This window comes from Choloepus didactylus (assembly GCF_015220235.1).
Source record: "Choloepus didactylus isolate mChoDid1 chromosome 26 unlocalized genomic scaffold, mChoDid1.pri SUPER_26_unloc1, whole genome shotgun sequence".
Taxonomy (NCBI): domain Eukaryota; kingdom Metazoa; phylum Chordata; class Mammalia; order Pilosa; family Megalonychidae; genus Choloepus; species Choloepus didactylus.
In genome coordinates this window covers 1713099-1740264 of record NW_023637614.1, presented here as the reverse complement: position 1 = coordinate 1740264, position 27166 = coordinate 1713099, and the positions used below count along the sequence as shown (strand labels likewise).

Sequence of the window (27166 nt, the reverse complement as noted above, 5' to 3'; positions counted from 1 at the left end):
AGTGCTGTAATAGAATCTTCAAAGGGCCATTCCACCATTCTATCAACCCAGTTGCATTTGGATGATGGAATACACGACATGACCAGAGAATTCCATGAGCATATGTCCATTCCCTCACTTCAATTGCTGGGAAGTGGGTTCCTTGGTCAGAACAATGTTGTGTGGAATATGGTGGTGGTGGATAAAGCATTCTGCAAGTTCATGGATGTTACTTTTGTCAGAAGAATTGCATGCAGGGAAGGCAAACCCATATCCAGAATATGTATCTATTCCAGTGAGAACAAATCACTGCCCCTTCAATGATGTAAGTTCTCCAATGTAATCAATCTGTCACAAAGTAGCAGGATGATCACCTCTAAGTATTGTGCCAGAACAGGGACTGACTGTGTGTCTCTTCTGCCAGAAAATTGGGACTCCAGCACGGCTGTGGCCAAGTTGGCCTTGGTGAGTGGAAGTCAATGTTGCTGAGCCCATGCATAACCACCATCCCTAAAACCATGACTACTTTGTTCATGAGCCCATTCTGCAAAGACAGAGTAGCTAGAGAAAGAAGCTGAATGACTCTTTCATCTTATCCACTTGATTATTAAAATCTTCCTCTCCTGAAGACACCCTGTGTTGTGCATTCACATGAGACACAAATATTTTAAAATTTTCCCCTCTCAGAATGGTCTATACACAGAATTCTTCCCCAGATTTCTTTGTAACCAATTTTACAATCATGTTCCTCCCAGACCCCTGACCTTCCAGCCAAACAATTAGCAACAGCCCATGAATCAGTATACAAATGCATCCATGGTCAGTTCTTCTGAGAAAAATGAGCAAACCAGTGTACTGCTCAAAGTTCTGTGCACCAGGAGGAATTTCTCTAATGACTGTACTTCAGGGACATCCCAGAAAGGGGCTGCAGTGCTACATCTGACCATTTTCAGGTGGTAACTCCATTTCATGCAGTACCATCTATAAACCAGGCCTGAGTTTTCCCTTCCTCAGTCAACTGACTCTAACAAACTCATCAATATGCCATCAATTTTTGCTGGGAAAGAGAAAGTAATTTGGCAGAGGTGGGGGCCATGGGCATTTGTGCCACATCCTCATGTAAATTATTTGTGCCTTCAGGACCTGCTCAAGCCCTATCTCATATAAACCATTTACATTTTATGATGGAGTGCTGCTGTGCAAACCCAACATTATGGCTTGGTGGTGCAGACAACATGTAGCTCAACATAGGTAACTCATATCTCATCATAACAGTGTGGCCCATGGTTAAGCATTCTGTCTCTACTAAGGCCCAAAAGCAAGCCAAAATCTGTCTCTCAGAAGGAGAGTAGTTATTTGCAGAGGATAGTAAGGCTTTATTCCAAATTCCTGAGTCCTGCATCATGATTCCCTTTTAGGAGCCTGCCAAAGGCTAAACACAGCATCTCTATTTGTCTCTGACACAGCACCATTGGATCAGCTGGATCACATGATCCAAGTGGCATATGAGCTTTCCCAACATCTTGAACCTGTCATAGAGCCCCTTTTTCTGGTCCCAATTAAAAGCTAGAAGTTTATCTGGTCACTCAGTAAATGGGCCAGAGTAGCACACCCAAAGGAAGGTTATGATGTCTCCAATATCCAGAGATGCCAACTAGTTGTTGTGTCTCATTTTTTGTCATAGATGAGGCCAAATCCCACAGCTTATACTTTACCTTAGAAGGGATACCTCATCATGCCTCACACCTTTGGACCTCTAGAAATTTTACTGAGGTGGAAGTATTTTTGTTGGATTTTTTCACATCATCTGACATGCAAATGCATTGCCAACAAATATACAGTAGTTGCTACTTCCTGCTCACTAGGTCAAATCAACATGATACCATAAAAATAATGGACCACTGTGATGTCATGTGGGTGGTAGAAATGCTCAAAATCCCTACAGACGGTATTATGACATTGGGCTCGGGAGTTGATATAACCCTGAGGTAGGACAGTGAAGGTATTCTGCTGGCCTTGTCAGCTGAATGCAAACTGTTTCTGGTGGTCCTTACTAATAGCTATTAGGAAAAAACATTTGCCAGATCAATAGCTGTGTACCATATACCAGGGGATGTGTTGATTTCCTTAAGCAATGATATGACATCTGAAACAGCAGCTGCAATTGGAGTCACCACCTCATTAAGCTTACAATAATCCACTGTCATACTGCAGACCCATCTGTTTTCTGTACAGGCCAAATAGGAGAGTTGCACTGAGATGTGGTGGAAATAACCACCCTTGCATATTTCACATCCTTAAGAGTGATATTAAGTTCTACAAACCATCCAGGGATACAGTATTGCTTCTGGTTTACATTTTCCTAGGCAGGGGCAGTTCTAGTGACTTCCACTTGGCCTTTCCTACCATAATAGACCCCACTACATGAGTCAGGGTACTAATGTGAGGATTCTGCCTGTTGCTGCATATGTCTATTCAAATTATGAATTCTGGAACTGGGAAAATAACCAAAGAATGGGTCTGGAGACACACTAGACCCACTATGAGATGGATCTGAATGAAAACTCCATCCATAAATGGACTTCCATAAGCCTCTACTCTGGTGTAGAACAGTGACATTTTTGGTCTCCTGGAATTAATATCTCTTCTGAGCCAGCATCTATTAATCCCCCAAATTTGTTATCATTTACAGTTCCCTAATGCAGTGTTACCCTGGTAAAAGTCTGTAAGTATCCCTGGCAATGGCTGGGAGGAAGATTAACAATATAAATTGTTGGCAGTGTAAAATGTTCCTTTCCCAATGGTACCCAGTCTTCCCCTCATTCAAGAGTCTCTGTAATTATAAACATTCTCAAGTCTGGGAATTGATTAAGGGAAAATGACTCTCTGTTTTTGTAATTCAAGTTAGACACCTTTTTCACTTGATCTAGAATATTTCTGCTTACACAGATCAAATAAGAATTTAGTAGACTGCTCATCTATTTTACTTCTAGGTACTCCATGATCCACTAGCCAGTGCCATAAGTCTCTGCTAGTCAGATTATTTTGACTGCTGCTTTGAACACAGTTTTCCATTATGGCAACCATGCCCACCTTAATTTTTGTAATTATCTGCTGTCAAGTGACTTTTGCCAAATTGGGCTCCAATTATCCCCACTGTGTTTAAGGATTCCAGCTCAGTGACAGCAGTTCCCACAGTAATATCTGACCTACAGAGAATGGCAACTACAGAATCCTTCATGAATAATAGAAGTGGTCTAAAAAATTTACTCCTCACAATCCTGGTAAAAGATGTTTCCTCTGGACATTCCAGGAATATGTGAGCAGGTGTTCCATGATAAATCCATTCTCACATTCAAATCTCTCTATGTCTTTGAATCCCCTCCTCTATATTATACCAGGGCAGCTGTGGCATTTTGACCTCAGGTAAGGTCAGCCACATTTTTATCCATGTTTCAGTCAACCACCCATCTGTTAATGCCCTGTCTAACCCCTTAAGCTACAAATTGAATGCAGAATCTCTGCTTAGTTTGCTTATGGCAATATATTCAGCCTGATCCAAATTTATATTCCTTCCACCATTATCTCACACCCTTAATATCCATTCCCACACATATTCCCCTGATTTCTCTCTACATAAATTGGAAATCTCATGTAGTTCTGTTGGAGTATACAATCCTTCTTCATAAGTCACAATTCGTACCTCACCCTTCAGTGCCTGTTGGGACTACTGTCTATTTATACATCTGGAAAGACCAGCTGGGGGTGTCATGAAAGGTATTAGAAGTATCCCTCAAGATATTTACCTCAGAACATTCCATTGGAGTTTCATCTTGTGAAACAGAATTAATCTCTCCAGAGAGAAGAATGAAGTCTTCTTCCTCAGGGGAGGTGATCACAGGTTTACCAGACACTGAATGGTTAATCTTCTTAGGTATAAGTTGGATGGGATTCTCTTCAGGGAAGATTGGAGTTGACTAATGGCTGTTCTTTCAGTGCAGACAATTACAGACATATCTAGCAAAGTCTCAGCATAATCCACAGTTCCAATATCCTGCCATTATTTTCATTCCATAAGTCCCAATCCCAAATTATTTGCATTCCATATGTCCCAATCCCAAATTTCAGCATCACATTATTTTCCAATCAATGCCTTTGCTTTAACATCAGATACCCTGCAATGTGGAGATTTTAGTTTATGCTGTAATTCTGCTACTCCCACAATGAGACTCTGCATATGGTTTTCAAAAATCTCAAGTATGTGGCCACAGGAAGTAAGATTTTCTCTCAGGGCATATATAGAATCCATTACATCTGTCATATGGCACTTATGTTTCAAATGTGGAGGCTTTACCTCATCCCTTTCTCTTATAATTTTATCCACCATAACTAAGAGCAACCAAGCAAGCTCATTATACATCTTAACTCTACAAAACTCTTTTAAGGTGTCGAAAACATAGTCACCCAGTGTATTGCTTTGTACAAGTGTGTGATTCTGAGAATCAAAGGATGATATTTTGTGTGTCTCCATTGCCAACTCATTACATGGACAATCCAGTGTCATCTTAATTATTAGAAATGAAATCATTACAGCCTTTGAATCTAATCCAAGTAGAAACCTAATTGTAAATGCCCATTTTAAGATTCTCTTTCTCAAGAACCACTCCCAGCACCAAGCTGCATTAGTTAGGGCTTTCTAGGGAAACAGAACCAACAAAAGATATCTGTAAATATAAGATATTATAAAAGTGTCTGGCACAACTGTGGGGATGCATTAGTCCAAATTCTATAGGGCCAGATGCATGAGTATAAATTCCATAGGGGAGACAGTGAAATGGCAACTCAGGTGAAGGCATTTGATGAAATCCTTAGGAGATGTTAGCTAGCCAAAGAAGAAGTGAAGGTCCTCTCTCTCCCTTAAAAGTCTTCAACTCTTTGGATTAAATCCAGCTGACTGAATTCTATCATTGTGTAAGACAAAACCTGTGATGATGTAATCATGCACAGGTGCATGACAATTGACTGGTTATTTTATAAACCAGCATTCTGGTATGTTAACCAGCCAAAAATGTCCCTATAGTAATGGTTAGCCCAGTGCTTGCCTGGCCAGAAACCTGGGCACCATCATCTGGTGAAGTTGACACATGAAGCTAACCATCACTCATACTAATATCTTAAAACCTATGGCCACATTGATTTTTATGGATTTTACTATCTACAAAGCCATTATACTTTAATTAAATTATTTAGAAAACACTTTCATTTTGATACTGAAGGGATATGTGGGACTCCCAAGGTAAAGTAAAACTAGAAATATAATATCTGGTTTTATTTCTTAGTCAAATTTTGAGAGAATTAAAAGCATATACTGTATTTTTTAAATTCAATTTTATTGAGCTATGTTCATATACCATATAATCATTGAGGTGTACAATGAATTGTTCCCAGTAACATTATATAGTTGTGCATTAATCACCACAATCAATTTTTGAACATTTCATTAGCACACACACAAAAGCAGAATAAGAATTAAATTTAAAGTAAAAAACAACAGGAAAAACATCCATACCCCATCCCTCTTTATACTTCACTTACATTTTGTCCTCATTTTTCTATTCATCTCTTCTTTCACCATATAAGGGGTGTAGGAGCTACAAGTTTTCACAATTACACAGTAACAAAGTGTAAGCTGTATAGATATACCATAATCTTCAAGAATAAAATCTACTGGTTTAGAGTTGAACAGCTTCAGGTATTTCCCTCCAGCTATTCCAATACACTGAATAATAAAAATGGATATCTGAATAATGCATACGAATATCCTCCAGAATGAACACCTGACTCTATTTTAGATCTCCCAGCCACTGAATCTTCATTTTGTTTAATTTATCTTCCCCCTTTTAGTCCAGGGAGGCTTTTCAATCACCAAATGCCAGAGCCAATCTTAACCCTTGCAAGTCTTATCCCATGTTTCCAGGGAGATTTACATCCCTTGGAGTCATGTGCCATGTATGGGGGATGGCAGATGTTTACATGCATAGTTGGCTTAGAGAGACAGGCCACATCTGAGCAACAAAAGAGGTTCCTTAGAGATGACACTTAAATCCTTCTTTAAGTAGACTTAGCCTTTTCTTTGAAGCAATAAACTTCATAAAGGCAAGCCTTAATGTTGAGGGTTCAGACTTCCAACTTGGCAGTCTCCAAATGCTTGTGAGAATATCAATTCCCCAGGTATGGAAATTTAATATTTCCACATTTCACCCAAGTCTCCCAAAGGGGCTTTGCAAATATATTTTTATTCTCTGCCCAAATTATTCAGGGATGTTTTAGGGCTTCACACTAACCTGTACAAATCAAGATTTCACTCCCTGTTCAACATTCCATGTAATTATGATGTTTGAATAAACTGAACATGTAAGTTAAATCATATAGTGTGTTAGAAACAATATCAATTTGGCACCTAAAAATTGTCTCTTCCTTTGGTTTCACAAAGAATTTGAAGTTTAAAAAACACCATCAATATCATCTTTTACCATTTAGTCTGATTGACTTTGGTCCTACTCCCAAGTTGATTTTGTTCATAGCTCTAATTGAATTCTGATCTCTCTTTGCAGACTCCTTAATATTTGCTGTATAGGGTAATGCTGACATCTAAAGCTGTTAGGCTCTGGCTCTGTCTCAGGTGCCCCACAGATACCTAAAGTTCCAGGGACTGACAAGATTATACACAAGGAGCTCAGCATTTCAGAATTTAGATATAGTCCTTATAACTCAGGAGTAGATGTAACTACTGTAAGAACTTAAAATCTAGGAATATTTACAATGTGTTCCTCTGATAACCTATGCTCTCAGGCTCAGGTCTCAGAGTTTGCACATTATAGTTAGTTCATATCAGTTAGGCATTATAATGTTTTTCTTTGCATCTCTGTTTTGTTTAATCCAACATACTGCACTCAATGCCTATTCACCTCACAACTTCCCTCCTCCTTGTAGCAGCTTAATACTCCATTTTATCTATACACCACATTTCACCATTCCATTAACCAGTCAGTGTACCCTTAGGCCACTTCCATCTAATGCAAGCCATGAATACAGACACAATAGACCCCAATGTGCAAATGTCCATTTGTGTACGTTTTTTTTCAGTCCTTCCAAGTAAATACCCAATAACTGGGTAGCAGGACCATATGGCAACCCCATGCTTAGCTTCCTGTGGAAACACCACACTGCCCTGCAGATGGGCTGCACCATTCTACTTCCCCATTGACAGTGGTTAGGTACATACATTTCTCCACATTCCCACCAGAACTTGCATCCCTCTGCTTATTTTTAGATGGTTTTATTCATGTACTATAAATTACATTTTAAGTAAACAATCAATGGTTCTCTGTATAATCACATAGTTATGCATTCACCATCACTATCTATATAAGGACATTTCCATTTCTTCTACAAAGAGAGGAAGAGGTGAAAAAAGTAAAAAGACAAAAAAGAAAAAGAAAAAGGAAGAAAAAGTGACAAGTGAAAAGCAACAAAAGAAAAGGTAAAATTGAAATAAAATACAATAAAAAAGTCAGATAACACCGATGCCAAGGATCCCATACCCCTCCCTTATATCCCCTCTTATAGACATTTAGATTTGGTGTATTGCCTTTGTTATAATTAAAGTAAGCATATTAAAATGTTACTGTTAACTGTAGACTTTAGTTTGAATTGATTGTATTTTCTCCCAATACCACCACCTTGTAAATACCTTGCAAAGTTGACTTTCATTTTTTGTCCCTAATGTAAGAAAATATTTGTACATTTTATCAAAATCATTGACTGCCCTAAGTTTCACTAAATTATACATTTCCAGTCTTTACATTCTATTTTTCCTCCTGGTGTCCTACATGCCTGTAACCTTCCTCTTTCAACAATATTCACATTCTTCTTTGTTCAATGTACTTATTTTATTGTGCTACAATCACCCAAAATTGTGCTCCAAACCTCTCCCTTTTGTTGTTTCCTATCTATCTGTAGTACAAGATACTTGTAGAGCAGGTATCTTGTTCACAAACTAGCTTAGTGAATGTTTGTGTGAGAATATTTTAAGCTCTCCTTCATATTTGAAGGACAGTTTTGCCAGATATAAAATTCTTGGTTAATGTTCTTTCTCTCTCAGTGTCTTAAATATATCACACCACTGCCTTCTCACCTCCCTGGCTTCTCCTGAGGAATGTGCACATAATCTTATCGAGCTTCCCTTGTATGTGATGGATCTCTTTTCTCTTGCTGCTTCCAGAATTCTTTCTCTTTCACATTTGATAATCTAATTCTTTAAGTGTCTTCGTGTAGGTCTATTTGGATCTTTTCTGTTTGGGGTATGCTGCACTTCCTGGATGTGTAATTATACGTCTTTCATAAGAGATAGGAAATTTTCATTGATTATTTCCTCCATTGTTACTCCTGCCCCTTTCCCCTTGTTTTCTCCTTCTTGGACATGCTGACACATTCATGTGCTTCATATCATCCTTCAATGTCCTGAGAAATGGCTCATATTTTTCCTCTATTCCTTTTTTGTCCTTTGTGTGTAGGATTTGAGATGTTCCATTCTCCAGTTCATGAATCTTTTCTTCTGCCTCTTCAAATCTGCTGTTGCATGTCTCCCTTGTGTTTTTCATCTCTTGTGTTGAACCTTTCATTTCCATAGGTTATGCTGATTATTTTTTCACACTGTCAAGTTCTTCCGTATGTTCACCCAATATCTTCTTTATAACCTCCATCTCTTTTGTTATATCTTCCCTCAGCTCATTGATTTGTGTTTTTTTTTTTAATTTTTTCAGCATCTTTGAAGATCTATAATTAGTTGTTTCAACTCCTGTATCTCACTTGAAGGGGAAGTTTGTTCATTTGGTCCATATCTTCATTTTTCCTAGTGTGATTTGTCTTTTTCTCTTGTCCATGTATCTGGTTTCCTTGATAAGCCCAATCAGCTTTTCCCACACTAAACAGGCTCAGGTCTCAGGAGGAGGCTGATTAAGTTTGGGGTTTCCCTGATGATGAGTCCTACAAGATTAACAGATTTTCCTATCGGACATCCAGGTCCAAAGCTTTTCCTATCCTTCCCAGCAGGTGTGCTTGTCAGCCTACAGCTCCTCACTTGTGTAAAAATCATGTTCTATTTAATTCTCAATGGACCCTGTCCTGGCCAGGGGCAAAGGGTGTCAGAAGCCAAGCTTAAGTTGCCTCTGAGTTGTTTGTTTTCTCCCAGGGCCTGGAATCTGAGTTCCCTGAGAGAGAGCTGCCACTTGGTCTAAGCTCCACTCCCTTTTCTTAGGGAAGATACAATTCCATGGAGTTATCTTCTCCAATTGAATTCCTTCTTTGTCTGACTCTGTTAACCCCACGTTTCCCTGGGTCAGCCAGATACTTAAAAATGCCTGAGGGTTTCTATAATTGACTACTTAAAGTGAGAGAAAAAAGGAAAAAGAACAAAGACCCCTTTGCAGAGCCAGCCCCTAGCCCCTCATTTTCACCAGTCAGCTGTTGTTGTTATCCAGTTCTCTGTATCCCCTTTCTTGGGATGTTTTCTAGTAATCTAACCTCTGCCATCTCCAAAGTCCTCTTTATTTATTTATATTTTTTCCATCAGCCCTACCTTCTCTTTGCTGGAAGGAACCTGTTTCCTTTCCTGTTTTCTCTGGGATTATCTCTGTTAGTCATTTGTATTCAGCAGCCCAAATTTTTAATTATAACTGCTATATGGGCTTGCTTGAGTTATTTTCCCTGTAATCTGTTTCTTAATTCCACATGGAAGTGTTTCTGTTCAGCCTGCCATGCCTGTGGGGGAGGGGCACCACTTCTGGGTTTGTGGAGCTTTACTTATGATACTTTGCTGTGATCTCAGCTATTCCACCCACTCCAGGCTGGTGTATTAAGTTTGTCCATTTGTAAATGTCTCCCAGCTGTTGTTCCAGATTATTTACTTGTTATTCTTGGTTATTGACTAGTTGCTCTAGAGAGCTAACTAAATTCCACAACTTTCAATGCTGCCACCTTGCCCCACCCCTTATATTGGACTCTTAAGTAAAAGCAAACATTTGGTGGAATATTCACAAAAATCTTGTCTCAATTAATTAACCTGACTATAAAATTTTTAAGGACTATCCAAGAGGATAAATCTTTTTCCAAATACATTATCTGTGATCAGACCAAAGATCAAATATGATTATAAGAATAAAATATATGCAGTAATGAAAAGGAAAAAAAATCACAATGTCCTCCATCCAGTCAAGGATTACCAGACACATACACAAATGAAGAGGAAAATCCAACATACCATAAGGTTAACAGTCAAACTGTAAAAATCAAGGAGAAGAGGAATATATTAGAATTAGCAGAGAAATAAATTTTAGAAGTTAGTGTAACTGTTTTCCATATGTTCAAAAAGTCAAGTTCAGGCATAGAAGATAAATGCAAACATGAAAATTAAACTTTTAGAGATAAGAACACAATATGTGAAAAGAAAATTGCAATGGATCAGGTTAATTAGATTAGACACAGCAGAAGGAACAGCAAATGAAAATGATGACACTGAATATGAAAGCATCCAAAATGAAAACAAGAAAAAATTTAATTCTGAGAGTAAGAGTGATTTAAGATATCTTTAGATGGACTTCAGTACACATAATTGGGGTATGTGAATGAGAAAATTGTGGGACCATTACTTATAACCCAGAATTTGGCTTATTTTGTAAAAGTACAATGCACATTTGAAAATAACTTATAGCCTGACTTTTGTGATATAGTGTTCTAGAAATATCAATTAGATCATCTTGGTAAAATGCATTAATCAAATGTCATATGTATCCAATAGAAAACTATTGGAGAAATAATGGTTGAATTTTTTCAAGTTTGATAAAATAACAAGAAAACTATAAAGCTACATACAAATGGTGTGCAATGAAGCCCAAAAAGTGTTACAATAAATGCAAAAAGGAACAACAACAAATTTGGTTCTTCAAAACCAGTGATAAAAGGAAATTCATTTTCCAGGGGAGGAAAATCATTGTGTACAGAGTAGCAAGTATAAAGATGACAGTAGATTTCTCATTGTCAAAGAAAAAGAAAAGAAAAGGGAACAACATTTTAATTAATGAAAGAAAGTATTTTCAAAAAAGAGATAAAATTTATAAAATTCTCTTTCATATATTATGAGTAAATACACAATTCTGGATGCATACAAAAAACTGAAAGAATTAGTCACCACCTGAACCATACTACAAGAAATGTAAAAGGAAGTCTTTTATGGAGAAGCATGGTGGTAAGGTTGAAAATATCCATCTATACAAAGGAATGGATAGTATCAGAAGTGATCATGCTGTGGATAATTATGTAATATTATTTTCTTATTATTAATAAAACTAGAAAAGATAATTGACAGTTTTCACAGAAATAATAAAGTTATATGTGGCTTATAAATGGTCTATCCGTGAACTGAATAGATCAAACATATTAATATCCAAACTATATTTTTGGAAGTTTCTTTTATTCTATGTGAAGTATTATAATAACAAATGATTTTGGACTGTGATGAGCTATTCATGTATTCTGTAATCCCCAAAGCATCAACCAACACATTAAAAAAAAAGAATCATAACAAACAAGTCAACAAAGGAGATAAAATTTATCTCTGGGAAACAGAGAACAAGAAATAGGAGAAATCAAATAGCAATATGAAACATATTTGTTGTTATAATTGAATATAACACCATTATTAAATGGCAGAGATTTCTGGCAAGCATAAAAGCAAGATGAAACTTTCTTCAAGCAAGAATGCATTGATCAATGCATTTAAAAAATGCACTTTAAAAATAAAGACCCATGGGGAAAGAGATAAGTAAAGATGTACATGCCAATACTAATATAAAGTAGACTTCAGAACAAAAAATATTCTTAGGAGGAAGATCTTGCAATAGCAATTAGTGGTTCAAACAAGATATAATATTCTAAAGGTTTCTGCAGTAAATAACAGAGCTTTGAAAACAAAAGGGCAAGAAGAAGTAGATATATGAAAAATTATAGTAGGAAATTTTGATTACTCCTCTATTGACTCCTTAGCTTAAAGATCATATTTTGAATGTATCCAGTCTTGAAAATTGTGGGGCCATTACTTATAACCCAGAATTTGGCTTATTTTGTAAAAGTACAATGCACATTTGAAAATAACTTATAGCCTGACTTTTATGATATAGTGTTCTAGAAATATCAATTAGATCATCTTGGTAAAATACATTAATCAAATGTCATATGTATCCTTATGTTTTATATATATATATATATATATATATATATATATATATATATATATGAGATATCTATTATTGTTTTTTTTATCCATTTTTGTGAACCATTTCTTAACTCCTTAAGTATGGTGCTGTTTTACAATTTCTCCATTTATTTCTCTTAATTTTGCTTCATAAGTTGCCATGCTATGCTTTTATGTGTACAAAATTGTCATGTCATCTTATTTGGATGAATAAAACTATGTTATATATTAAATTTTAAAGGCCAAAATATCTATTTGCATGAGGGCAGTGAACACGAAATTAGAGTGTATGTAACCAGGGTATGAATTGATTTTGTGGAAAATATATAGGAACCTGTATTTAAATTTATTTTACAGTTCTTATTTTAAATTATATTAATGTTTACACATTACTCTCTACACAATGTACTTCTACAATTACAAATACAGAAAATGGATAAATGCATAATTGTATATGGGAGCACAGTTTAAATTTCCAGTAAATGCTATGTAATAAAAAATTGCAGAGTTTAATAGTTTTCAAATCATTATAATTCAACAATTAAACTCATTAACACCCTGTGATGATAAACAGAATTTAGAGAGCTGATAATACTTATTTTATTTAATGCAGTAGTCTTCTGAATTTACAGATCAAGAAACTGAATATTGCAGTATGAAATATTGCACATATTTTGGATTTATTTTATCCAATTAGGTTAATTTTTTCCAACCACTAAAGATTGTGCATACATCAAGCATTACTGTATGTGCTCTCATATATGAAAATCCTATATGAAACTCTACTGAAATTTATATTTACATATTTTCTTAATGTAGTAAAACAATGAATAAGAAGATTTATACCTGAATTCAAGTGAAATTTATCTTATATTTTTAATCTTGTTATGAGGGGTAGGATACCTACAAATGAATAATCTTAATCCTAAACTTATTAAATGTACCACTGCAAAATACTTTGTAAATAACATTTTCTACATTGAACAAAATTTTTATTGAAAATATATCCTCCCATATTATTACAAACAGATTGAGTATTATTATCTCCCTTACCAAACACACATGCATCACATATTTCTGTTTAGTTAGGAAAAAACATAAATCTTTTTTAGTTTACAATCAAATTTCATATTCTATTACTCTCATATTCAAGATATTTTAAATTTATGAATGAATGAATAATTGGTTTTTAATTGCATGAACAGAGCAGGAAATATTAAATATAGTTTTTATCCTTGGACCCTATATACCTAAAGAAAATAATTGTAAAAAACTCTATTTAGCATATAAGTTTTAACAAGCAGCCATAAGCAGTGATGTTGCTGGCATCAGGGAATGTGCCATTTTGGGGAGGGACAGCTCAAAATCCATAATGTTTGTGTTGTTTCTGTGCCAATCCATAGTAATTGTCTATCCCTTAGAACTCATGTTAGGGACCAAAAAGTTGGAAATTGACAATAAAGTTTATTTCACAAAACATTTTGTAACTCATCTCATCAACAAGGGAATCTCTTAAAATAATTGCATCACTTCCATAAATAGAGCTTTTTGATAAAAAATCTCATTACAGCTTCTTTTATTTGCTTGTTTCTAAGACTATAGAAAATAGGATTCAAGAAAGGGGGGACTACAGAATAGAACACAGAAATGATCATGTCCTTAATTGTTGGTGAGTTAGAACTTGGTTTCACATAAACAGCACTGGCTGAGCTGACAAATACAGTCACCACAATGATATGAGGGACACAGGTGGAAAAGGCCTTTCCCTGCTCTCTCCTGGTTGGAAATTTGAGAACTGTATAAAATATGTGAATATAAGACCTAGTGATGAAGAAAAAACAGCCACCATCAATCACCACTGCAGAGATATAAATTAAAATTTCATTGCTTAAGGTGTCAGAGCAGGAGAGATTCAGCAGTGACGGCACATCACAGAAAAACTGATGGACCACATTGGACTTACAGAAAGACAACCAGAATGTGTTTCCAGTGTGGAATCCTGCAAAGACCACACTACTGAGCACAGAGGATACGGTCATCTGGATACAAACGTGTGTGTTCATGATCATAGGATAGTGGAGGGGCTGGCAGATGGCCACATATCGGTCATGGGCCATGATAGAGAGGAACAGAAGCTCTGCAGTAGCAAACAAGAAAACAAAGTATATCTGAGCTGCACATCCAACCTTGGAAATCACTGTGCTGTCAAGCAGGAAGGTGACACAGGCATTGGGTACAGTGACAGAAATGTAGCATATATCCACTACAGACAGATTCCTAAGGAAGAAATACATGGGAGTGTGAAGTTTCTCATCAAGTGTGGTTACTATGACAATGAGAAAGTTGCCCATCAGTGTTGCCAAATATATCAGTAGGAATATCATGGTATGCAAGACTCTGTACTCCCACACATCAGAAAATCTTGTAAGCAGGAATTCAGCCACCATAGTGGAGTTGGACTTCTTTGAGTAATGTGCTTTTAACATGGAGATACAAAGGCAGATATTTTCTAAACAACAGAGAGAAACAAATGAGGGAAAAAATTAGCCTAGGTATATTTATCAATTGATATTTTTGCAGTTGTTATCTTTATTAATCTAATTGGTTAGTAGTAAGCAACAGATTTTTGTCTTAAACTTGTTTTACTGTTTCTGTATTTTACTTCCAAGTTAGAGGTAGCAATTAAGTAAATTCCATAGACAGAGTTAATAGATACCAGGGGTTGAGAGGGTGGGTATAGAGGGATATTTCATAATTGGTACAATTTTTTTCATGTGATGAAAATGACGGTATTTTGAAAATTAACTCAAAATATATCAATGACTTAAATATAAGAACCAGTAACATAAAACTCCTAGAAGGCAATGCAGGGAAACATCTTCAATATCTAGTGAACAGCAGTAGTTTCTTAGACTTTACACACAACACAAAGTAATGAAAGAAAAAAAGAGAAATTGAAACTCTTTAAAACTGACTACTTTAGAACTTCAAAGGACTCTCAAAAAGGTGAAAAAGCAACTAAGCCAATGGGTGAAAATATTTGGAAACCACATATCTGATAAGGGTTTGACATCCAGAATACATAAAAGAATCCTAAAACTCAATAATCAAAAGACAAACAACCTAATTAAAAAATAGGCAAAAGACATGATAGACATTTCTCAAAGAGGAATTATGGCTGTCTAAAAAGCACATGATTAGGTGCTGTGCTCCACTAGCTATTAGGGAAATGCAAATCAAAACCACAATGAGAAATCATCTCACACCTACTAGAATGGATGCTATTAAGTGAAATTACAAATGTTGGAGATTATGTGGAGAAATTGTAAGACGAATTTACTGCTGCTGTTACTGTAATATTGTACATCTTCTATGAAGTGCAGTTTGACAATTCCTCAGGAAGCTAATTATAGAGTTGCTTACAACCCAGCAAACTCACTACTTGGGATATACCCAGAAGATACAAAGCAGAGATATGAATAGACATTTGCACATCAATTTTCATAGTGGTATTATTAAAAATTGCCAAAAGATGGAAAGAACCCATGTGTTCACCAATGGATGAATGGACAAACAAATGTGGTGTATACATATGGTATAATATTAAGCAGTAACAAGGAATGAAGCTTTGAAGCATGTGACAACATGAGTGAACCTTGAGGATATTATGTTAAGTGTAATAAGAGACAAAAAGGGACAGATATTTTATGATCTTGCTTAGATGAACTAATTATAGTATATAAACTGATAGGCATAAAGTAAAGAATATAGGTTATCATGATTTAGAACATGGCTAAAGAATGGAGAGTGATTGCTTAATATATGCAGAATGTTTAACTAGGTTGAACTTAAATATTTGGAATTGGATGGAGGTAATGGTAGCACATTATCATGAGAATAATTAACAGTACTTAATGGTATGTTAATGTAGTGAACAGGGGCAGTTTAGTGTTATGTATTTTCTAAAAGTAGAGTTAAAGCATAAAACATGGGAATGTATAATAGAGTGAATCTTATGGTGGCCATTGTCTGTGACTAGTTAAGACCATAAAAATGTTCTTTCATGTACACTATTATAAAGAGGTAATAGTAGAGGGGTATATGAGAAAATGTACCTACTGCAAACTATGGACTATAGTAAACAGTAACAAATGTACTACACCAATAAAAGGTGTCAATAGTAAGGGCAGAATAAGGGGCTTTGGAAGATTCTGGTTTCCTTTTTTCTATTTGTTTTCTAGAGTAATGAAAATGTAAAATTAGTCACGTTGATGTATGCACAATTATGTGATGGTACTGTGACTCAGTGATTGTATACTTTAGATGGATTTTATAGTGTGTGAATATATCACACTAACATTTCATTAAGAAATGAGGGTATTGGATTTAGCATAACACATTGAATGTAATTAATATTAGTGAATGTAAACCTGAAAGTGATTAATGTAAGAAATTTTGAATTTTACATAAACAGTAACAAAAATTTTAAAAACATATTTTAGAACTTGTAATCATATTTGATTAATTTTAATTGTATACTAGCAGTACAAATTTTATAATATTGTTCAAATTTGCCTGGCAGACTAAGTTAACATAGATAATTTCTATATATGCTAATTCGTTAGAATATATCCTATAAATGTTAACAATATGTCACTACTTGACAAACAGACACACTTTTGATAGAAATGGAAGTCTGCCATTTCATCAGAGCCTATCCAAAATTTATGTTTGATTATAATTGCAATACTTACTCTGTATGTTGAAACTTATTTTTACCTCCATGTCCACCAATATGACTTTTGATATAAATTTCACTTGGAAATTCTCCTTAAGAAATAGTGTCTTTAATGATGAGCTTCTTATTGGCTACATTTATTGTCTGCCTTGCAAATTCTCTCTCTCTCTCTCTCTCTCTCTCTCTCTCTCTCTCTCTCTCTCTCTCTCTCTGTGTGTATATATATATATATATATATATATATATATATATATATATATGACACTTTTGGAATCCTTGTGCTTTGCTCTTAGACTAGATAAAATAAACTCCAAAATGAGTAACATTAATGCCTTTATTTAGAATGCAGAAAATAATTTGTATTTTCACATATCACATTCTGTAATTTTCATTGTAGGTTACCAAATTAGTAAGTAATATATGCACTTTCTAAGTGTGAGGTCAAAGAATGTATTGATCCATGGAAATGTAAGTGGAAGGGCAAGTGATCAAGACCATCTTTGTGCAGATATCTCTTGAGACATGGCATATTTCCTCCACCAGAACTGGGCTTCACTGATTTCCATCACAACAATCACTACTATTGCAAAATGATCACCTAATTCTAGGATTTGCTCACATTCTCTCAAGTATTGCAGAAACTGCCAGTGCATGGTGTTTGTATTTTTAAGTCATGAAGATCCAGATCCATTGATTTCCTACATATTGAATGCTAAATACATCATGAGAACTGTTCAAAACCATTTCCCATATGACTCCTTATTTCAATATTTCTTATTCTTTCTTAACAGTATATGATGACTACAACTCAGAATACTTTATCATTATCTGTTTTTAGCTCAACAGAAAAATGTTTCCCAAGCTCTACTAGATAACATTGATTTATGTCAATTTAGAAACTGCAAGAGATCTTGTCATAATACTTAAGTAATTAAATACAAAAATTATTATGTATTTTCACTCATCTTTTCTCCATTATCAACAGAGCCATCTGTTACTCTGGAAAATTCACTACTCTAGTCCTCATTCTCTCTCCTCTTGAACTTATGCCAATATTTCTAATTAATTTTTATCTTATTATTTTTTCCATATGTTCTTTGAACCCATATAAATGCTTAGATTCCACTAATTGAAAAATTAATTCTTGTACAATGATCCATTAATTATTTTATTTTTCCTCTACTTCTTTACATTAGCATTTTTGAAATAAAATTATATCCATCCATCTCAGCTTTCTATTTGAACCTTAACAATCTGGGTCTTCTAAGAATCTAAGCATCTCATTCTAATAACAGCTACACCCAAAGCCCAATTGTCTAGTACCTCAATCATCAGCTTCCTGGGCTTCCATAACCATGGAGTGTGTTTTAAAGATTTACCCATTACCCCATTTCTTGTCTCCCTTGACTCACATTTATATTGTTATAGTTAGTCATTTTATTAAATATACATGGGGCCCAATCTCCCATTCTCAATCATCAGGACCACCCTTAGCTTGGAATTTTCTCCACTAACTCCTCCTCTGACCCCTCCTCCTATTTCATCTTATTCCTTATTTTTCTCTCATCTAATTTCCACCACTGTCTGCCTGTATTTATGACCTCTTTTGAAATTTTACCTTGGTCCCTCCTAATCTCTTACCCAGGTTACAATCAGTAGCTGACATAATTCTGGAAAAACAATAGTGTATCTAAGTTAATATTTTTATAATAAAACTGCCCTTAGTCATGTCATGATGTAATGTACACTTTTCTGACTTTCTGGTAACACATTTCCAATGTCATCTTTTCAAATGTTCTCCAACCACTTAAAATTGTTAGAACTTGAGTATGTCTTAGATCATCACAAGTTTATTACAAAATGTATTATTTCAATCAGTGTGTTATTAAACTAAGATGAAAGTGTATGTAATGTGGAATAATTGAAATCTCTAGAAAAAAGTGTCCAAGAAATATTTTCAATAAATCCACTCAATTATTTAATAGTATTAAAATGTTTCAAATGGAAGAACTGAAAACAGTGTAAAAATAGTTGAAACATATGCCTTTGACAATAATCAATATTTTGTATTAAAAGAAACCTAACAAGGATGACCTTACCTGTAACAGTGTTGGAGTGAGGGATCTAATGTTTTGATGATACTTGGCAATCACAATTTCACTGCAATGAATCTTCTCCATCCTAGAAAATAAGAAAAAAAAATTGTCCCAAGTATGTTTCCATGAAATTTATGATAAGTAGGTAATATTAGTCATAATAAGTAATTACTTAGTAACATTATGAATTTGAATAAGATGAAATGTAATGTCTTTTGTTGAGTAAATATGTTTTCCTTTAAAACAAGAACATGTTTCAAAACTTGACTGAGCTGAGACAGAAAGAGATTGCTTCTCATGGGGAAACCTATGAATAGTTATGTGTGAGCAATTAATTGATGTTGATTCACACTCAATTTCTGGTGAACAATCCTTTTCATAATGTCAAAATAATTTGCAAAGATTTAACATGTTTTTGTAACCCCTAGATGAAACCTTAATAAACCCTAAACTTATTCTCCTGGATTTTTTGTCTACTTTCCTTGAGGACTTGAAACACAGGAATGCACATTTCCAGGTATGCTTATGCTTAGACAATCAATTTCTCACTGAAAATGATCATTTACCATGCCATAATACCTAACATTCTTTTTTATTTATTCCTTTTTTTCCTGACTACCATACTAATCTGCAGAGAATCTCTGCTAAATGTCAGAAGGCAACATCAGTGTCAGATTCAATCAGACCTCTTGCTGGCAAAATTAAAATAGTTTTCTCACTTGTTCCTTTTTGGAAGATAGGAACCTATAGAATTTGTAGTAGAGCTTTCATCATGAATTTTATATTTAAAAACTTTCAAATAATGAAGTACCCAAAATGGTGTTATGTTGGAGGAAAAAATAAGGACACAAATCAGTGACAAAAGGATTATGTATGCAAAATCTTCAATATTTATATTTTTCCCTCCTAAATCCATGGTTCTATTGCTTTAAACATGCAAAGAAATAAAGGGGAAACCCAGCATTCTGCATTTGCTAATGGAATTTTCTGTTAAAATGTATATGACAATATTAATGCTCTGGACTGATTTGAAGAGGGACTGTAAAACTGGCACCACTTCTTTACATGCAGACTGGCAGGTAGCAGAGGGATTGCCTGCAAAGATAGGTTTGCATGGGGTAACTAGTATATTACATGGGTTCATTCATCTCTCAAAGTTCAAAAGCAATTTATTGATTGGCTTTTATACAAGCACATGGAAATGTTAAATATGAGGAGTTGGAGGAATTTTTGTTCATAAATATATGTATACATTTATTTTTTCATAAACACAGCTAGATAATACTTAATATATTTATAATTAGATCAATGTTTCAAAATAGTTTGGGGTGAATTTCATGCCAGAACTGATCTGAAAGCTGTGTGAATAAATCATGAACAAATTCCTGTATGTTCTTGTGTATGATGATATGAGAAATCCCTTGAATTTTCTTTGAGGCATAAGAAAATGTGGAGATATATATATCTTACCTTTGTGACAGGGATTCACTTCCTCATTTTGTACTACCAGAACATATAACACAGAGATTGACCCAAAGAAGATAATAGGCCCTAGATAATTGTTATTATTAGATGAATAGAAATATTATACAAAAGTATTTCAATTTTTATGTTACAAATCAACCCACAATAATTCAATTTGTATAAAACATTTAATTGGCATTCTGGACATGGAAACTGTTGGCAGTGAGCACAGCTGCTCCTATCCATACCTCATTTGCTGGCATCATCTCCATCAGGTGCTGTTGGCATTCATTCTGTACATCCATTAAATAAAGATCAATTCTGCTAAATTTGTTCTCATGAGTTTTCAATATAATGCATATAAAAGAAAATATTTTTGTAATTGTTTGTGCTCTTGTTATGTGTATTTTTTACTCTATTTTAATTTTCAATCTCCCCAAAAACAGTGAGCAGAAGAGAAGGGGAGAGCAGGAGAGAAGATGTGATATATGTAGAGAGTTGAAGAAGTGGAAAACAAGAAATTAATAACAAATTCATACAAGTTATTAGTCTTTCTTATGCCAATAAGCAAGTGAGGTTTACTGGTATGGGGGCAATGTTGGTTCAGGTGTAAGAAAGAATGAAAGAGCATTTTTAATTGAGATAACTGAGATCACATCAGGAAATCATTTTGATTTATATCATCACTCTTTGTTCAATTTTACTTAAAAACATGGGGACAAAATGGCATTAGAGATAACCACTGGGAACATAGCAATTTGATCACTAATTGCCAGTCCCCAGGGGTGATTTCAAAGAGATAATTGCCTCCACATTGTGATGAAACAGGAGACAAGTAGAAGCTGTGCATTAGACATCATTTTATATCCAAGAATATTAATATATATGAAAAAGGTGTAGCAAAAGAGGGCTGCAGATCCCAGACTTTTTGAGATTCATGGAAATTAGGTTTCCCACTCTTCTTCATGGTTTCCTTCTCTGGAATGGAGTGATTTTCACTGTCATTATTGAGGCCAAATTTGCAGGATTTATTTAATGAATAGCCCTTATGAAATAGTACAAAATGTTGAGATTTCAGAAACTGAAGCATATTTAGCAGCCTGAGACAAAAGCCCTTAGAGTGTCTATGAATTCTATGGTCCCTGCACTTCATTTCTTCTTGTATGCCTTAGTTCTTCATCTTTTACCACATTAGCAGTGATACACGCCATCAGGAGCTTCTAGAGAGTGTAGCAAATAAAACTAAAAGCACTTGGACATGTATCTGGCACATGGGGAATACTAGTAAATCTTATTATATTCATCCTCTTATTTTCACAAAAGTGGTATGAGTGGATCCTGTCAAGAAAGCAGGAGACTTTCTATGGTTTTTAGATGTTCTACTTACCTTTCTGCTCTGATTTACAATTTAAGCCAATGAAACTCATTTTGATTTAAACTGCTGACATATGTTTATTTTAGCCCAGTAAAGAGTCTGTATTGAAGTATATTCTAAATACACTCAAAAATAAATTGTACTCTGAACCCTGAGAATATGAATCCACATAAGTGCTAATTAGGAAAATGTAGCCAGTTGTGATGTTCAAGCATGTTATATGTTTACTGCTGTTTATCTCATGTTTTATATATGCACTCAATTTTACTTAGGTTTCCAATTGTGATTTGGATTTTTTAAACTTTCATTTGTTTTCTTTAATTTTATGCAGTTCATGTTTTGTTGCTATGATATGTTGCATACAAATTTTGAATTGTTGAATGATGTCATAAACAAAACAACATAAGATATCCCCTGAATAAACTTTCCCAGAGATTCAGCAAATACCCACATGCATACAACTGTGGAGGATTATAGAGACTAGAAAATGTCTCTACAAATGCTGTATCAAAGAAAAAGAAGGATACCAGATAGTAAACTTCCATTCTGGAACTGTCTTCTTCCTTCCTACTCCCTTTCATCTTTGAAGTTGCTCAAAGTTAGCAGCCTGGATACCTTCCACTTCCCACCAGGGACAGAGAATATAAAGCCACTCACAACAGTGAGATAGATCCCATGCATATCCAGGTACAAGGACCCAAGTCCACTGAGATTCAGAGTGGAACACAAGCTGCTGATGTGTGTTGCATACAAAAGTGCCCCCAATGGGAAATCAAAAAACAGAGAGTAAAAGAGACCATTACAGTACACTAACTCAATCCTCTTTCTGTTGGCTGGACCACCTAAATGGAAAACTGATTTATCTGAGAGAACCAACTCTATGGATTGCTTATGGGGGCAGAATATACTAACAGAATAAGCAAGAAGCTTATTATTATTATTATTATATATATATAATGCTGAAGTGTTGGAATGGCTGGAAGGAGATAAATGACATATTGGAATTGTAGCCAATAGCATCCTTTGGGATTTGTTCTATAGCTGCTTGAAGTTCTTCACTTTTCTTATATACTTTGCATTGCATAATAAGGAAAGAATCAAAACTGTGCAACTGTAGCACATAATTTTTGAAATTACCTATATGACTCCCTGTTGAGCTGTACCTCAAGAGATGACACCTTTTTGTAGGTATGTTATATTTGACAATAATGGAAATTGATGAAGTTGTGGAAATGTAATCAATGGAAAAAAAACAAAAAAGCTAAAAGTGAAAGTAGAGTCTTGCTAACTGAAAGCAATTACCTTCTAGCTCTCTAAAGTAAACATTAAAAAACAAACTACAGATTTCTGTTCTGGGCCAATCTATCCCGGCCACGGCATGATGTTCGTCCGCAATGATTGTAAGGTGTTCAGATTCTGTAAATCCAAATGTCATAAAAACTTTAAAAAGAAGCGTAATCCTCGCAAGGTCAGGTGGACTAAAGCATTCTGGAAGGCAGCTGGTAAAGAGCTTACAGTGGATAATTCATTTGAATTTGAAAAACGTAGAAATGAACCTGTCAAGTACCAGCGAGAGCTATGGAATAAAACTATTGATGCAATGAAGAGAGTCGAAGAAATTAAACAGAAACGCCAAGCTAAATTTATAATGAACAGGTTAAAGAAAAATAAAGAACTACAGAAAGTTCAGGACATCAAAGAGGTCAAGCAAAACATCCATCTTATCCGGGCTCCTCTTGCAGGCAAAGGAAAGCAGCTGGAAGAAAAAATGGTACTGCAATTACAACAGGATGTGGACATGGAAGATATTTCTTAGAAATCTTCTGTCTGTAACCATTTCTATATGTGCTTTTGAGAATCTCTTCTTGAGACTTGGAACTTCTAAAGTATTGCTGTATTTTTTTTGTGAGGGCACTCAAATGAAAGGTAATTAAAAATACATTTCTCCTACATTGCTATCTATAAAATATCAGATGTTATGGATGTTAGATTGTGTCTCAACTTTAAACCTTCACTGATAAGTTGTACTATGTAAATCATGAAAATTCTGTTTGTAAGTATAGAAGTGAATTGTGGGCATAAAATGGTCATGTCATTCGGATAATGGCCCTAGGCAGCTTTTATGTAATAAGTAATGACAAAATTCATGGCTAATGATACATAAAATAAAACTTTCTTTGCAGTAAGATACTCCCTTTATTAATGCTATAGAAGAGGGGCTCAATAAGGAACTAACAATCTGTGTGAAGATTGACCTCAAGTGATACTTTTATTTTAAGATTTCCTGTTTTGGTGTTATTAGCATCTCCTATGAGCATTTTGGCCCCCGGAGATTGAGGCCTAATTATAAGTGTTCTGCTAGCCAGTTGTGGATGTTATAGGTGAGAGCTGAATAATCTTTTCTTGAAATGGCTCTAAACTTGATTAATTTCCACGAACTTGAGATTCCTGGTGGGACAAGCTTTATTTTTCCAGCTTGGCACTAATTTAGAAGCAGAGGAATCCCAGTGCCTTTTAAAATTTGTTGCGTTGTTTTCTTTACAAAAGCCTTGTTTTTGGAAAATAGAGCTTATGGGTAGAGTGTTGGTTCATTATTTGCATATGAAATAAAATCATTTCTAAAGTAAAAAAAAAAAAAAAAAAAAAAAAAAACAAACTACAAAAAATGATCTCTCAACTTTCTAATATCCCACTTAGTTACATAAAGTATTTTCTGACCCAAAACTTCCCCAAATTCAAAAGATATTTGTTTACTCCCTAGGAGCATGACAAACAGTCTTTATTTCAATCCATTCAGTCAGTTTCCATGGCAACACTGGTGGATTCCTTCGCTACCATAGACATTTGTTGACTGTGGAATTTCTCAATTGTCATTTCATGTCTGTTCAACATATCAAAACAACTAAATCATCTCTTACTTTAATACACAGACTCCCATCAGAAAATCTATATTTGAGAACCATGTGTGCTTTCATAGGGTCTGCAAGGGAGAGCTCCTCAGCCACACAACTGAACTCCTCCCAGATTTAACAATGTGGCATCATGGGCTTGGGGTGGACAGGAAGGGTGGAAGAGAGGCAAGGCTGTGGGACTGGAGTTAGGGGGACTCTGCACACCTACCTACCTACCACCCATGGCCAATGGACTAAATTAATGTAGATTTTAACAATTTTTAAAATCAGGAAATTTGAGTCCTACAAATTCATTCTTCTTATTCAACATGGCTTTGGTTATACCTGCTCACTTACCTTTTAATATAAATTTGATGTTTGGCTTTCCATTTGAGGAAATAATTCTGTTGAAATTTTGATTGGGATTGCATTGAAACTGTAATTACTTTAGGCAGAATTGACATCTTAACAATATTTAGTATTCTAAACCATAAAGATGGAATTCCCCCATTTATTCAGATCTTCTTTGATTTCTTTTAGAAATGTTTTATCATTTCCTGTGTACAAGTCCTTCACATCTTTGGTTACATTTATTCCCAGATATTTCACTCTTTTAGTTGCTACTGTAAATGGAATTATTTTCTTGATTTCTTCTTCTCAATGCTAATTGCTAGTATACAAAACACTACTGCTTTTCAGGTATTGGTATCATATTGTGACACATTGATGAATTCATTTATTAGCTCTGGTAGATTTGTTGTGGATTTTTCAGGTTTTTCTGCATGTAGGGTCTCATTAAATCATAAAACTTAAAATGTAGAGACCACAAGTTTTGGCCTTAAGGATATTTGTGCCCTTTCCTTCAGGATATTTTTATGGATTGAAGAATACCAAAATGTGACTGTAAACTAAATCATTGTGCAGGGAACCTGAGCAGAGACATTCTTTTCTCACAGGGACACAGCTCTGAGTTGTCACCATTGCTCTGGTACTAATGGCTTATCTGAAATTTTCTTCTAAAAAAATCCTGGTCTCTCAATAGGCTGTTTCCTACTTTTAAAACTTCTCAGACTTTGTTATGATCTCTAAGGTCACTTCAAGCTTATGTCACATTGGCAGATATAATACATTCTCCTGTTTTTTTTTTCTTTCTTCTCAAATATTCACACAAACCCTTATTACACACTATACAAGATCTGTGTATTTTTATGACTCTGTGGTCACAACCAATTATTTATCCACTCTAGCCCTCTGCTCTCTAATGGCTACCATGTTTTTGGTTAAGTACCTACTTCAAGGGAAATGTATGATTATTTAATGTGCACTTTTTCCAAAGCAGCTAAAACATGACATATGTTCAATAAATGTTACTTCCCAAAGTGGGTTCAATGCTTGAGGTGAATAGGAGTCAGTGTTGTGACACCAAGATTTTAAGAAAACAAATCATTGTGAGCAACTCAGCAAGAAGACAGGAGTTAAAATATAAACTTCAGGCCTCTCTTCTCAAGCAGAAGGGGTCTGGGTGCTTTATTATATCTGGGTAAGTTGGGCTAAAGAAAGTGATTCTTGAAGACAGTGGAGTCTTTAAGGTGTAGAAGGCTTCTTCTCCATGAAGAAAACTAGAGAAGGTCCAAAGGACACTCAGGTCCATGGTATCAGTGTGGGGATGGTCATAAAGGTACTCCTGTAGTGCATGGTGAGGGCTTGTATGGAAAGGTGGAGAGACTGCATCTTGAGGTACAGGGTGAGTTTCTTCAGCTGGGACTGCATCCCAGGACTGGCAGTGGTAAGACAGCCATTTGGCAAGGGACAGAACAGTGACTTACCACATCTGTGCACCTACATTAGCAATTAGCTGGGGAGATAATCCTCCACAGCCATAAGGTCAGAAGCTCCTGTGAGGGAACTTGGGGGGCAGTAGATGAGTATTTATTGCACTTGCTCTTCCCCCACAGAAGATCAGGGAGTGCACAGGCAAGAAGCAGAGATAGGAGAGAGCATCACATGGAAGCACCAGAAACCCTCACACACACACACCCTAGAGGCTTGTGGACACACAGCAGGCAGGGACTGGGGCATGTAGGAGCTGGAAGGTGCACTGGAGTGGAATCCCTGCTGAATTGAAAGGGCCTACAACAAATACCCAGGGCAGGCAGAACTAGTGCACATGGAGAACTGGTGCACTGATTGGACTCACACTCAGTTTTGAAACACATCCAGTGTACAGGTGAAGTCAGGGGAAGAGGGAGAGGTGACAGAAGAGTGCCAAGTGCTGTTAGGTAAGGGAAAATAAACTCCAGCAAGCTGTAAATC

The 27166-nt window shown here is 35.3% G+C and overlaps 2 protein-coding genes across 2 annotated transcripts; one reads left to right on the top strand and one right to left on the bottom strand.

The window, feature by feature from the left end:
• Positions 1 to 13815: 13815 nt before the first annotated feature.
• On the bottom strand, positions 13816 to 14775 carry LOC119525711 (olfactory receptor 14C36-like). The gene has a single exon (XM_037824532.1). It carries the CDS (start codon positions 14773 to 14775, stop codon positions 13816 to 13818), a length of 960 nt encoding a protein of 319 aa, XP_037680460.1.
• Positions 14776 to 15072: 297 nt separating this feature from the next.
• LOC119525710 (probable ribosome biogenesis protein RLP24) lies at positions 15073 to 24586 on the top strand. Its single transcript, XM_037824531.1, has 2 exons — positions 15073 to 15078; positions 23272 to 24586. Exons 1-2 carry the CDS (start codon positions 15073 to 15075, stop codon positions 23776 to 23778), a joined length of 513 nt encoding a protein of 170 aa, XP_037680459.1. The 3' UTR covers positions 23779 to 24586.
• Positions 24587 to 27166: the final 2580 nt, after the last annotated feature.

Excerpts from the sequence above, each read along its gene's own strand:
- LOC119525711 (XM_037824532.1), bottom strand. The coding sequence starts at position 14,775 with ATGTTAAAAGCACATTACTCAAAGAAGTCCAACTCCACTATGGTGGCT.